This window comes from Trichomycterus rosablanca, chromosome 2 (assembly GCF_030014385.1).
Source record: "Trichomycterus rosablanca isolate fTriRos1 chromosome 2, fTriRos1.hap1, whole genome shotgun sequence".
Taxonomy (NCBI): domain Eukaryota; kingdom Metazoa; phylum Chordata; class Actinopteri; order Siluriformes; family Trichomycteridae; genus Trichomycterus; species Trichomycterus rosablanca.
This window is the reverse complement of record NC_085989.1, coordinates 27,406,495-27,420,276: the sequence shown is the minus strand read 5'-3', so window position 1 is coordinate 27,420,276 and position 13,782 is coordinate 27,406,495. Positions and strand designations below refer to the sequence as shown.

At 39.7% G+C, this 13,782-nt stretch overlaps 1 protein-coding gene across 2 annotated transcripts; it reads right to left on the bottom strand.

Moving 5' to 3' along the window:
• Positions 1 to 251: 251 nt before the first annotated feature.
• On the bottom strand, positions 252 to 13,226 carry ppt1 (palmitoyl-protein thioesterase 1 (ceroid-lipofuscinosis, neuronal 1, infantile)). 2 transcript variants are annotated; one of them, XM_062990569.1, is made up of 10 exons: positions 13,207 to 13,226; positions 12,796 to 12,925; positions 7,764 to 7,873; positions 7,558 to 7,685; positions 7,116 to 7,186; positions 4,853 to 4,955; positions 4,686 to 4,776; positions 3,940 to 4,038; positions 1,466 to 1,537; positions 252 to 1,168 (listed from the first exon to the last, which is right to left on the bottom strand). In XM_062990569.1, the coding sequence occupies exons 2-10, from the start codon at positions 12,899 to 12,901 to the stop codon at positions 1,046 to 1,048; spliced, it is 903 nt and encodes a 300-aa protein (XP_062846639.1). In that variant the 5' UTR covers positions 12,902 to 12,925; positions 13,207 to 13,226; the 3' UTR covers positions 252 to 1,045. The 2 variants fall into 2 exon arrangements, with proteins under 2 accessions (XP_062846639.1, XP_062846642.1); XM_062990572.1 differs by lacking the exons at positions 12,796 to 12,925; positions 13,207 to 13,226 and adding an exon at positions 10,066 to 10,135.
• Between the last annotated feature and the right edge of the window lie 556 nt (positions 13,227 to 13,782).

Sequence of the window (13,782 nt, the reverse complement as noted above, 5' to 3'; positions counted from 1 at the left end):
AACCTTAGCTGGTTCATCACTGAGTGTCCATTGATGGAAGGTTTTTTGACATGGACAATAGTTATTTCTGATTACCTTTACTTTTACTACTTACAACTAGCACCATTTTTGAGTAATTGTCTTCATCAAACCTTTATGTTTAAAGGTTAGTTCTGTCTGTATATATTTATGATGTTAACTTACCTTTAATTGTGAAATTCGACAACAGTTCAGCCCCTTAACCAAATATGGCATTAAACACAACTTGTAAATATTGTAAAAACTAGAATTTTTATTTGTTAACATAAGAGATCTACACAAACTGATGCTTACACAAAATGCAGGTTACATGTGCATTTGGTAACATTTTACAGAGTAAATTTCAGCAGTGGATCATGAACATTACAGTATTATAAGATGCTAGCCATTTGGCATTTGATTCTGTTAGGCTTTTATTTGTGCGCAGCGAATATTGAGTGAAGGACTCTTTAAGGAGTGTCTATAACATGACTAGCAAAAGGAATGTAAAGATTTTTAGATCCTGTTTCTGATACATTGCAACAACTTTTATACAATTTACTTTACTATAAACAATAATTTATTAACCATCATACTTTTAAAATGTTTTAGTTTTTTTAGTTTAGTAATTCAGCACATTCTATTCAATTAGTGAAATTCAGGGCAGGAAAATGACTTTTAAGCTTTTTCTTTGCACTTTGAGTACCCTGGATGTTTTCCCTAATTTTCCATGCCCTGAATATCAAGTGTCTGTCTTTTCTACTGCCTAAATTGTTTAATGACTTTAGGCATAATGTATGAAATATTGTTATGTTAACAGTTAATGTTTGATAACATCAAACTGCATTGATTTTTTTTTCAATATCATCAATTCTGGTAAGTCAGATTTAACTACTTATTTCTGTTAAAATTCAAATAAAGGCTACATCAGTGCAGAAGAGAACATTAGATTTAAAATTTTTAAAATGTGCAGCAGTAAAGCATGTGCTTGGAACAGGTTACTGTTCTGTCATTTTTTTGTTATGCAATTAGCACAAAAACTCTGGGATTAGCGCAAATAAGGGAGTAACTTGGCATTAAACCACTCTCGGCTAAATTGCAAATGATCCCCTTCAGTAGCCAGAAACACCAACTTTCCTGCTTTATCCATTTCTGCCAAACCCAGACGATCCTGCAAAACAACAGGAGTTATGTTCTTAAATATCACCAGCAAAACAGATCACAAAATGCAAGCTCATGTGCCTGTATTGTTTATCTCCTTTAAGGTTTTTAAGTTCTGATAGAAATGCTGAAATAATGCACTCACTAGGGCATGACTGATGTGCTTATTAAACTCTAATATCTGCAATAAAAGCTAAACAATGTATCAACTGTCGGGCCTATAATGAGTCAATAATAATTTTTTATGAAAAAGTGGTCTTTTATGGTGGCCTTTAAACGTCTTAATGTGTCAGATTTTTGTGCTTACCTCTTTGTACAGAACACTTTCCTGTAACGTCTCAGTCTCCTTAGCCTGACCAGTTTTGAAAAAGCCAAACCACTGAAAAGAAAAAAGTGGTGTAAGCACATATTTTTAACACTGAATGTAGCTTTAATTTAAGCTCAGTGTTTTTGTAAAAATTAATTTAAATGACCTAATGAAGCCAATAGCTTTAGTCGAACAATAACATATTTGTTACTGATCAGTTAATCAGATAAAGTGTTTAGTATGCATTATGCAAAACCACAGTTTTTTACCATTTCAAACTAAGAACCATCACTTATGTTTATACAGTCAGGTTTTACACCTAAATCCCATGCTTCACAATGCATGCTTACTTTTTTCTAATAGGACTCTTTTTCTGCGTGTCCCAGCTCATTTGTAAGCTGGGGTCAGAGCGCAGTGTCAGCCATTGTACGGCACCCACACAATAGAGAGGCTTAACGGCCTTGCTCTGGCCAAGATTTAAATAATAATGGGAGAAAAATATAAAATCTGGTATGTCAGAAAAGTGTAAAGAAAAAGTAAAGCAGTAAAGAGTAAAACACTTGATCTGATAAGTAAATGACTAAAATGATAACTTTCTTAAAATACCCACAATCACTTTCTTAATCAGCCATTAATATAAATGTGTCCTATTGTATAATGACTTTTACAGGTGCTCTTAATGTGGAGTTAAAGCATGTTCATGTGGGGTTATTTTTAAGATGATTTAACTTATATTTAAGTCACAGATGTTAAATGTTTTAATAGTGTGAATAGACATATTATGCATGTCTTAAAGAATTTTTTATAAAATTTTAGAGAATTCTACACTTCTTTGTAATTTAGGATCAAGTATATCAAATACATACAGTGGTGTTCAAAAAAATAGCAGTCCAACACCATTAACTTGATAAATCAATGTTTTTAGTAGAAATGCTATTTCTACATAGCAAAAAATTTACTTGAAAGTGTAGTAGAGTAATGAAAACAAAACAAACCCAACAATTAGGACATGCATGCTGTTCATTCTGAGTAATCGAAGCATTGATTGAAAGTGGGTTGTTCAAAATAATAGCAGTGAGGAGTTCAATTGGTGAAGTCATTTATTCTGCAGAAGAATGGGTGTCAATTTTGGCCCTTATTTAAGGTAGGAGGGTGGCAAATGTCGCACAGGTTGGTCATAGCGCATTTCCTTCTGAAATACTGGGTAAAATGGGTTGTTCCAGACATTGTTCTGATGAACAGCGTACTTTGATTAAAAAGTTGATTTTAGAGGGAAAAAACATACAGAGAAGTGCAGCAAATGATAGGCTGCTCATCTAAAATGATCTCAAATGCCTTAAAGTGACAACCAAAACCTGAAAGATGCAGAAGGAAGCATGGAACTACTGTTTGAATGGATCAAAGAATAGCCAGAATGGCAAAGGTTCAGCCAGTTATCACCTCCAGAAAGATCAAGGAACATCTGAAGTTACCAGTGAGTACAGAAGATGATTAAGTGAAGCCAATTTAACAGCAAGAACTCCTTGCAAAGTCCCGTTGTTAAGAAAAAGACGTGTCCTGAATGGGTTCAAATTTCCCAAAGAACACATTGACTGGTCCAAAGAGAAATGGCTCAACATTTTGTGGACTGGTGAAAGCAAAATTGTTCTTTTTGGGTCAAGTGGCCATAGACAGTATGTCAGACGACCCTCGAGCACTGAATTCGAGCCAAAGAACACTGTGAAGACAGTAAAGCATGGTGGTACAAAACTATGATATGGGGATGTTTTTCATACCATGGTGTTACGCCTATTTATCACATACGAGGGATCATGGATCAGTTTAAATATATCAGAATACTTGAGATCATGTTGCCCTATGTCGAAGAAGGAATGCCCTTAAAATGGGTGTTTTAACATGACAATGACCCAAAACATCTTGGTTACAGACAAACAAGACTGAGGTAATAGAGTGACCAGCCCAATCCCCTGACCTCAATCCCAGAGAGAACTTGTGGGCTGACGTCTGAAACGCGTTTTTTTGAGGCAAAACCCAAAATTGCAGAAGAACTGTGGAATGTCGTCTGATCATCCTGGACTGGATACCTGTTCAGAGGTGCCAGAAGTTGGTCGACTCCATGCAACACAGATCTCGGAAACAATTGTTATGCCACTAAATATTAGTTCAGTAATTTAAAGTAAAGTGAAACCTCAAACATTTTCAGTTTATAGATAAATTTTTTGAGTTTTTAAAGAAAAATGCTGGCACTGCTATTATTTTGAACAGCCTAATATTCATTTTTCTTAACTTTCTGTAAAGGATTAACACAAACTGGCTAAATGTTGTTAATGTTTTGATTTAGAATTAAAAGTGTAGTATTTTCAGTGCATTTGCATTTATGGAAATAAAAGTTATTATAATGATTTTGTGTTTTATTCACTTTTTTAAAATCACTGCTATTTTTTTGAACACTACTGTATAAGACAGATTATTACCTCTGATATCACAGGGTCCACGATGCTGTCCTGCAGAAACTTAACCATGACAAACTTTTCCAAAGACATGAGGTTCTTCTTGTAGGTCTCATTCACCACCTTTAACAAGATGAAAATGATTTAATAACATGTATAACATCTATAAACTGCACTCAACCTTACTTAAAAGCAATTTAGAGCAGTGTTTTACCTCAAACATGTTTTTAAACTTGAAGGAAACTGGGGGAACATGCCAGATTTCACACAGATAGTAAACAGAGATGAGAATCGTATCCAGATGGCAATGCCCATTTCTTACTTTTTGCACTATGCCACCAGTTCATATTTAAAATAAATGACAAACTGTAGAGTTATTTGAGTGGTAGTTTTTGACTCATGTGGGCAATTTATGTAAAGCTTTTATGTACAGCAATTTATACTTACAACAAAATACAGTTTAAGCAACTGAGGGTTAAAGGCCTTCCTTAAGAACCAAATAATGGCAGGTTGACAGAGGTAGCCTAACCCTAACCCTTCTAAGCAATCCATTACCTTAACCGCTGAGCCACCACTGCCCAGCTACACATTTAAATTTAGTAGATGTTTTATCCAAGTGAGTAATAATTGTGAGATGTTACAGACCAAGCAACTGAGGGTTAAGAGCCTTGCTCCATGACCCAACAGCAGCAAATTTGTGAAACTTAAACCATCAGTCAGCGCATCAGTCAACCTCTGAGCCGTTACTGCCCTGAATGATACAGACTTACCCGCTCCTGATTTATATCAGCAAGGAACCGACTGTGCTGTTTGTATAAGTCATCGTTAAGTGGATCATGCCAGTACTGCGCCTGCACCAAGCTAAAGCAAAACAACAGTCGTAGGTAGTGTTACAAAAACATTAACAATTAATATTTTTAAGGCTTAAAAAACTTACAGTTTCTGCACTGCATCAGTATAGGCCCCAGAATTCAATGTTTTTCGGATCCAGTCACAGATATGAGAGCTTTCACCAGGGCATCGAGGCAAACCGTACACTCCTAAGAAAGAGTAGATTGGTAATTACAAATTAAGAAAAGGAAACTGACATGAAAATAAATTTGTAAAAATGTCCATAGTGCACATAGTGCATCATTTTTAATATTAGTATGGGAATTATTGGTAAATAATCAAATTAGATATTTAAGCAATTTGCATAGATAAACATTGGCAGTGTACTGTTGGTAAGCATTGGGCACTATGACTGGTAAAGGAAGAGGGCTATGTGATATGGTGGAGAGTAAAAAGGTTGAAATACTATGTGTAAAATAGACCAAGTGGAATGGGAGTTTAAACTGCACTACAATTGTGTAAATGGGAAGAGAAATGGGGTATGGGTCTTTTTGAAAACTACATCAAGAATGTAATGGGGATGATAGAGTGATGAGTATGAAGCTAGAAATTGATGGAGTGATGATCAGTGTATATGCCCCACAAGTGGTTTGTGAGATAGAGGGTATCCAAAGAAGAAAGAGTTGTGATTGGAGCTGACTTCAATGATGATGGAAATAGAGATGGTGAAAAGGTGTTGGGTAGATACAGTGTTAAGGACAGGAATAAGAAAGAGCAGATTGTGTCATATTTTTAAAAAAAAAAGATGGAAATAGCTGTAGGAACAAACATTTTAGGAAGACAGAGGAACATAAGAGTGGGGGAAGATGCACACTGGTGGACTACATCCTATATATGAAACCTGAAAAAGATTGGAGACTGTAAGGTGGTGGCAGGGGAGAGTGTGGTTGGACAGCATCGGACAGTGATCTGTAGGATGTCTTTGGAGATAAAAAGGAAGAAGACAGTGAGGGCAGAACCAAGGATCAGATGGAGGAGGTAAAGAAAGAAGACTTTGTTGTGAAATTCAGAAAAGGGTACTGATTGACCAGACAGAGGAACTAAGCTGGGAGTGTGCTGAAAGATGGAGGGGAATCCTCATGCAATTACGACCTCTGCTGGCTGATTATGAACTCTGCTGGATGATTGATGGAGACGAAGGTTAATGGCATCAGTGCATGGCGCAAATCTGATCCACATATGAACTGTGCAGGTAACAAATGCAGTCGGCTACTGCACACGTGTTGGAGAGTGTGTGTGTTGGTCAGGAGTGGAAGTCAGCATCAGTAGCGAGGAAGTGTAATGCAATCGAGTAATTGGATACGGCTAAATTGGGAGGAAAATTGGTGGCAAAAACTGCTCAAAGAAGATGTTGATGGAGAAGTATAGGGAGGGCCAGAAGAATTTGCATTGTGTGTTTGTTGATCTAGAGAAAGCATATCATGATGTGCCAAGAGAGCTGTGGTATTGTAAGATGAAATCTGGAGTGGTAGGGAAATATTTGCTGGACATGCAAGATATGTATGAGGGCAGTGTGATAGCAGTGAGATGTGCAGTAGGAATGACGAACAGGTTTAAAAAAGAAAGTGGCACTGCATCAAGGGTCAGCTCGGAGTCCTTTCTTGTTTGCAATGTTCATGGACAGGCTGACAAACGAGGTTAGGTTAGGTATGATATGATATTCACAGATAACTGTGATTTGTTGTGAGAATAAAGTGCCGGAAGGAAGGGAGGGCCAAAGAGGAAGTTTATAGATGCAGAGAGGGAGGATATGAAGATGGTTGACAGTGGAGAATATTCAGGGCAGGGCAAAATGGAGCCGAATGAACCGCTGTGGCGCCTTTATACAGGAGCAGCCAACAGAAGAAGAAGTGAAACAGGACATGTCTAAGCTCAGCAACTTTAAACATGGAACTTCTACAAGATGCCACCTCAAACGTCAACAAGTTTAATTATGCCCTGCTATAAACTTTCCTAGTCAGCTCTAAGTGTTGTAAAATGAAAGCAACAACAGTCCAGCTGTGAAGAAGTAGGCCATACAAGCTTACAGAACAGGACTACATATTGTTTAGCATGACTTACATGAGTTTCTACCTGCTTTTAAAAGCAGCATCTGCAGAAAAACTATTGAATCAACTGCTAGTGTTGTAGCAAACAACAGTGTTGGATTCTATAGCTGTATAAATGTGTTCTCTGAGTAAACTAAACACACTTTACAATGTTGCATGAAGCAGATCTCCATTATACTGCATTCTGTATAGCATGTAGGATCTGCAAGCTGGCTAAATTGGCATTAAACTAAAATTAAACTACCTAAGCCCACAAGGTACCTTGATGTTGTCCACCAACCGAGATGAGGGTCTTCATTGGAGGGTTAGGGCATCTCTGAGCCACAGCACGTCTAAAGGAAAGGAAATTTAAAAATAATCAGAGGAAATGGCTTTATTATTTTTTTTATCTGCAATAGGGCAAAACAATTAGTTTGTATTTTTAACGCATGACTTTTAGCTAGGTCACTATTGACATTGGTGTTACTAAGTAACTAAAGCCTAATTGACAAACTGGGTTTGATACTGTTTGCAAACCTTCTTTATGGAGTTTGCATGTTTTCCCTTTTTCCATGTGAGATTACTCCAGGTGCTCCATTATCTTTTCACAAATCCAAAGACATGCAGTCAGGCCAATTAGAGATATGTACTAAAAATTGCCCTAGGTGTGAGTGTGTGTGAATATCTGTATTAATCATTCTAGTCCATTTCATGCTGTACTCACAGAAACTGTGCACCCTGGGAGAAGCCCATCGCATTGTAACCTGCCTTCAGTTTAGGGTCCTGTGCCAGTTTGTCACATACAAATGTCACTTGCTCATTGACATCCTTAAAAAATCCACTTTCTGTATCCTGAAATACAGATTATACAGATTAAGAGGCTAAACTTATGAATTGGTTTCTTTTTAAAATATAATATGTGACCTGTACCTCAACAACAGTCTTGCCAATCATGAGAGACAGAACATATATTCCAGGCACTTCCTCTTCCATCATCTTCTTTATTGAGCCCATGCTCAGCGGGTTGCAGCAATTATCCCCTTAACAAATAATATTAGGAACACAGTTTTAATGCAAAGCCAATTCCTCATTGTAATTCAAGAGATATAGCAATTTTGTACCCTAGTGCATGCATACAATGATATAGCAACTGTAGTATTAAATAAGCATCAAATTACATTTAATATTTATTTTTAAAAGGTCCTAGAGTCCTCTTCCAATTAATGTGCTACAAAATTCTGAGAACCACTGTGGGTTTCTCTTGGTTTCCAGTGGATTTCTAGGTGATTGTAATTTTGGTTGTGGTCAAGAGCAGTATATTATTTCAAAATCTTCTGGTGAAGGACACAGCATGTGCTATACATCACATACACTCTTATCAAACATTTCAGTATATATATATATATATATATATATATATATATATATATATACAGTGTATCACAAAAGTGAGTACACCCTTCACATTTCTGCAAATATTTCATTATATCTTTTCATGGGACAACACTATAGACATGAAACTTGGATATAACTTAGAGTAGTCAGTGTACAGCTTGTATAGCAGTGTAGATTTACTGTCTTCTGAAAATAACTCAACACACAGCCATTAATGTCTCAATAGCTGGCAACATAAGTGAGTACACCCCACAGTGAACATGTCCAAATTGTGCCCAAATTTGTCGTTGTCCCTCCCTGGTGTCATGTGTCAAGGTCCCAGGTGTAAATGGGGAGCAGGGCTGTTAAATTTGGTGTTTTGGGTACAATTCTCTCATACTGGCCACTGGATATTTAACATGGCACCTCATGGCAAAGAACTCTCTGAGGATGTGAGAAATAGAATTGTTGCTCTCCACAAAGATGGCCTGGGCTGTAAGAAGATTGCTAACACCCTGAAACTGAGCTACAGCATGGTGGCCAAGGTCATACAGCGGTTTTCCAGGACAGGTTCCACTCGGAACAGGCTTCGCCAGGGTCGACCAAAGAAGTTGAGTCCACGTGTTCGGCGTCATATCCAGAGGTTGGCTTTAAAAAATAGACACATGAGTGCTGCCAGCATTGCTGCAGAGGTTGAAGACGTGGGAGGTCAGCCTGTCAGTGCTCAGACCATACGCCGCACACTGCATCAACTCGGTCTGCATGGTCGTCATCCCAGAAGGAAGCTGACGCACAAGAAAGCCCGCAAACAGTTTGCTGAAGACAAGCAGTCCAAGAACATGGATTACTGGAATGCCCTGTGGTCTGACGAGACCAAGATAAACTTGTTTGGCTCAGATGGTGTCCAGCATGTGTGGCGGCGCCCTGGTGAGAAGTACCAAGACAACTGTATCTTGCCTACAGTCAAGCATGGTGGTGGTAGCATCATGGTCTTGGGCTGCATGAGTGTTGCTGGCACTGGGGAGCTGCAGTTCATTGAGGGAAACATGAATTCCAACATGTACTGTGACATTCTGAAACAGAGCATGATCCCCTCCCTTCGAAAACTGGGCCTCATGGCAGTTTTCCAACAGGATAACGACCCCAAACACAACCTCCAAGATGACAACTGCCTTGCTGAGGAAGCTGAAGGTAAAGGTGATGGACTAAACCCAATTGAGCACCTGTGGCGCATCCTCAAGTGGAAGGTGGAGGAGTTCAAGGTGTCTAACATTCACCAGCTCCGTGATGTCATCATGGAGGAGTGGAAGAGGATTCCAGTAGCAACCTGTGCAGCTCTGGTGAATTCCATGCCCAGGAGGGTTAAGGCAGTGCTGGATAATAATGGTGGTCACACAAAATATTGACAATTTGGGCACAATTTGGACATGTTCACTGTGGGGTGTACTCACTTATGTTGCCAGCCATTTAGACATTAATGGCTGTGTGTTGAGTTATTTTCAGAAGACAGTAAATCTACACTGCTATACAAGTTGTACACTGACTACTCTAAGTTATATCCAAGTTTCATGTCTATAGTGTTGTCCCATGAAAAGATATAATGAAATATTTGCAGAAATGTGAGGGGTGTACTCACTTTTGTGATACACTGTATATATACAGGGGTTGGACAATGAAACTGAAACACCTGTCATTTTAGTGTGGGAGGTTTCATGGCTAAATTGGACCAGTCTGGTGGCCAATCTTCATTAATTGCACATTGCACCAGTAAGAGCAGAGTGTGAAGGTTCAATTAGCAGGGTAAGAGCACAGTTTTGCTAAAAATATTGCAATGCACACAACATTATGGGTGACATACCAGAGTTCAAAAGAGGACAAATTGTTGGTGCACGTCTTGCTGGCGCATCTGTGACCAAGACAGCAAGTCTTTGTGATGTATCAAGAGCCACGGTATCCAGGGTAATGTCAGCATACCACCAAGAAGGACAAACCACATCCAACAGGATTAACTGTGGACGCAAGAGGAAGCTGTCTGAAAGGGATGTTCGGGTGCTAACCCGGATTGTATCCAAAAAACATAAAACCACGGCTGCCCAAATCACGGCAGAATTAAATGTGCACCTCAACTCTCCTGTTTCCACCAGAACTGTCCGTCGGGAGCTCCACAGGGTCAATATACACGGCCGGGCTGCTATAGCCAAACCTTTGGTCACTCGTGCCAATGCCAAACGTCGGTTTCAATGGTGCAAGGAGCGCAAATCTTGGGCTGTGGACAATGTGAAACATGTATTGTTCTCTGATGAGTCCACCTTTACTGTTTTCCCCACATCCGGGAGAGTTACGGTGTGGAGAAGCCCCAAAGAAGCGTACCACCCAGACTGTTGCATGCCCAGAGTGAAGCATGGGGGTGGATCAGTGATGGTTTGGGCTGCCATATCATGGCATTCCCTTGGCCCAATACTTGTGCTAGATGGGCGCGTCACTGCCAAGGACTACCGAACCATTCTGGAGGACCATGTGCATCCAATGGTTCAAACATTGTATCCTGAAGGCGGTGCCGTGTATCAGGATGACAATGCACCAATACACACAGCAAGACTGGTGAAAGATTGGTTTGATGAACATGAAAGTGAAGTTGAACATCTCCCATGGCCTGCACAGTCACCAGATCTAAATATTATTGAGCCACTTTGGGGTGTTTTGGAGAAGCGAGTCAGGAAACGTTTTCCTCCACCAGCATCACGTAGTGACCTGGCCAATATCCTGCAAGAAGAATGGCTTAAAATCCCTCTGACCACTGTGCAGGACTTGTATATGTCATTTCCAAGACGAATTGACGCTGTATTGGCCGCAAAAGGAGGCCCTACACCATACTAATACATTATTGTGGTCTAAAACCAGGTGTTTCAGTTTCATTGTCCAACCCCTGTATATATATACAGTGTATCACAAAAGTGAGTACACCCCTCACATTTCTGCAAATATTTCATTATATCTTTTCATGGGACAACACTATAGACATGAAACTTGGATATAATTTAGAGTAGTCAGTGTACAGCTTGTATAGCAGTGTAGATTTACTGTCTTCTGAAAATAACTCAACACACAGCCATTAATGTCTAAATGGCTGGCAACATAAGTGAGTACACCCCACAGTGAACATGTCCAAATTGTGCCCAAATGTGTCGTTGTCCCTCCCTGGTGTCATGTGTCAAAATCCCAGGTGTAAATGGGGAGCAGGGCTGTTAAATTTGGTGTTTTGGGTACAATTCTCTCATACTGGCCACTGGATATTCAACATGGCACCTCATGGCTAAGAACTCTCTGAGGATGTGAGAAATAGAATTGTTGCTCTCCACAAAGATGGCCTGGGCTTTAAGAAGATTGCTAACACCCTGAAACTGAGCTACAGCCTGGTGGCCAAGGTCATACAGCAGTTTTCCAGGAGGGTTCCACTCGGAACAGGCTTCGCCAGGGTCGACCAAAGAAGTTGAGTCCACGTGTTTGGCGTCATATCCAGAGGTTGGCTTTAAAAAATAGACACATGAGTGCTGCCAGCATTGCTGCAGAGGTTGAAGACGTGGGAGGTCAGCCTGTCAGTGCTCAGACCATACGCCGCACACTGCATCAACTTGGTCTGCATGGTCGTCATCCCAGAAGGAAGCTGACGCACAAGAAAGCCAGCAAACAGTTTGCTGAAGACAAGCAGTCCAAGAACATGGATTACTGGAATGCCCTGTGGTCTGACGAGACCAAGATAAACTTGTTTGGCTCAGATGGTGTCCAGCATGTGTGGCGGCGCCCTGGTGAGAAGTACCAAGACAACTGTATCTTGCCTACAGTCAAGCATGGTGGTGGTAGCATCATGGTCTTGGGCTGCATGAGTGTTGCTGGCCCTGGGGAGCTGCGGTTCATTGAGGGAAACATGAATTCCAACATGTACTGTGACATTCTGAAACAGAGCATGATCCCCTCCCTTCGAAAACTGGGCCTCATGGCAGTTTTCCAACAGGATAACGACCCCAAACACAACCTCCAAGATGACAACTGCCTTGCTGAGGAAGCTGAAGGTAAAGGTGATGGACTAAACCCAATTGAGCACCTGTGGCGCATCCTCAAGTGGAAGGTGGAGGAGTTCAAGGTGTCTAACATCCACCAGCTCCGTGATGTCATCATGGAGGAGTGGAAGAGGATTCCAGTAGCAACCTGTGCAGCTCTGGTGAATTCCATGCCCAGGAGGGTTAAGGCAGTGATAATAATGGTGGTCACACAAAATATTGACACTTTGGGCACAATTTGGACATGTTCATTGTGGGGTGTACTCACTTATGTTGCCAGCCATTTAGACATTAATGGCTGTGTGTTGAGTTATTTTCAGAAGACAGTAAATCTACACTGCTATACAAGTTGTACACTGACTACTCTAAATTATATCCAAGTTTCATGTCTATAGTGTCGTCCCATGAAAAGATATAATAAAATATTTGCAGAAATGTGAGGGGTGTACTCACTTTTGTGATACACTGTATATATATAATGGATTCCCATTTACATCGTCATACTGGCCAAATGTAAAGAGGGATCTTACCCATTCCATGCCAGAGAACCAAGGGGGTGGTGGAGTTGTTGGACCCCTGAATTGGGGCTGAGAGTAAAAGCAGTGATCCGACCCCAACCAGCAGGCTTAAGTCCATGTTTATTCTAGATGTGCAGCTGAACTTTCACATGAAAGCAAATGAAAAAAGTGAAAGCAATGATTGTGATGCACTTCAGATCAGAATTTCCAGCAAATGAGTAAATAAACATTTAGTGATTTCATTCGTTGCAATTAAGTTTAACGTTATTATATAGCATTTAATAACAAACTAGTAAAGTCAGCAAAAGTATACTTGTGTTAAGTCTGGTTATAAAGATTTACACTCTTGCAGGTTTAAACCAACACAATCAGTTCTATAAGCATATCATACAAAATAAAGCTAGAACAAATGTATCTACTTACTGCATTAACTTCCTGTTGCAACAATTAATCACATGCTTCTTTCGTCAGAGCTTCCGTCAAGGATACAAAATGACACGTTTATAGATCATCTTTAACTGCTGTAAAGCTAAAATAAAGACTATCGGTTCTTCCACATTATCTATAAATCTATGATAAATGCGCAGTTTCGTTACGTATTCAACGCAACAGCAGTTGCGCCAATCACATGACCAACTGTTTAAAAACAAAACACGGACGTTTCAAGCACTTTCGTAGAATTGGAGATCTACAAATCACATGTGATGATGTGGTGTGTTATTTGACGAGGGATCATTTGAAGATCTGCGAAATGTGTAACTTGTTTTCGAAAGCACGAAGTCAGACAGGGAAATCGTCTAGTAAACATATGTGTTGTAAATCATTGGTCTGTAGGCGACATGCACTTACAGGTTTTAAAATAGTGTTTATTTGGTGAGAGCGCAGGTCACTCATTCTACACCAGCTTCTTTTAACGGAAACTTCAGAGTTGCCGGTAAGAATATTTTACTATTATAGTTTGTGTTACACTGCTCAAAAAATAAGGAAACACTTACATCA

Bases quoted from the DNA above. Each gene is read 5' to 3' on its own strand.
- ppt1 (XM_062990569.1), bottom strand. From the start codon at position 12,901: ATGGACTTAAGCCTGCTGGTTGGGGTCGGATCACTGCTTTTACTCTCA. The intron at 4,039-4,685 runs GTAAGTCTGTAT...ATCTTGTTAAAG, and splicing joins CTGATATAAATCAGGAGCGG to GTGGTGAATGAGACCTACAA. The intron at 1,538-3,939 runs GTAATAATCTGT...TTTTCTTTTCAG, and splicing joins TGGACCCTGTGATATCAGAG to TGGTTTGGCTTTTTCAAAAC.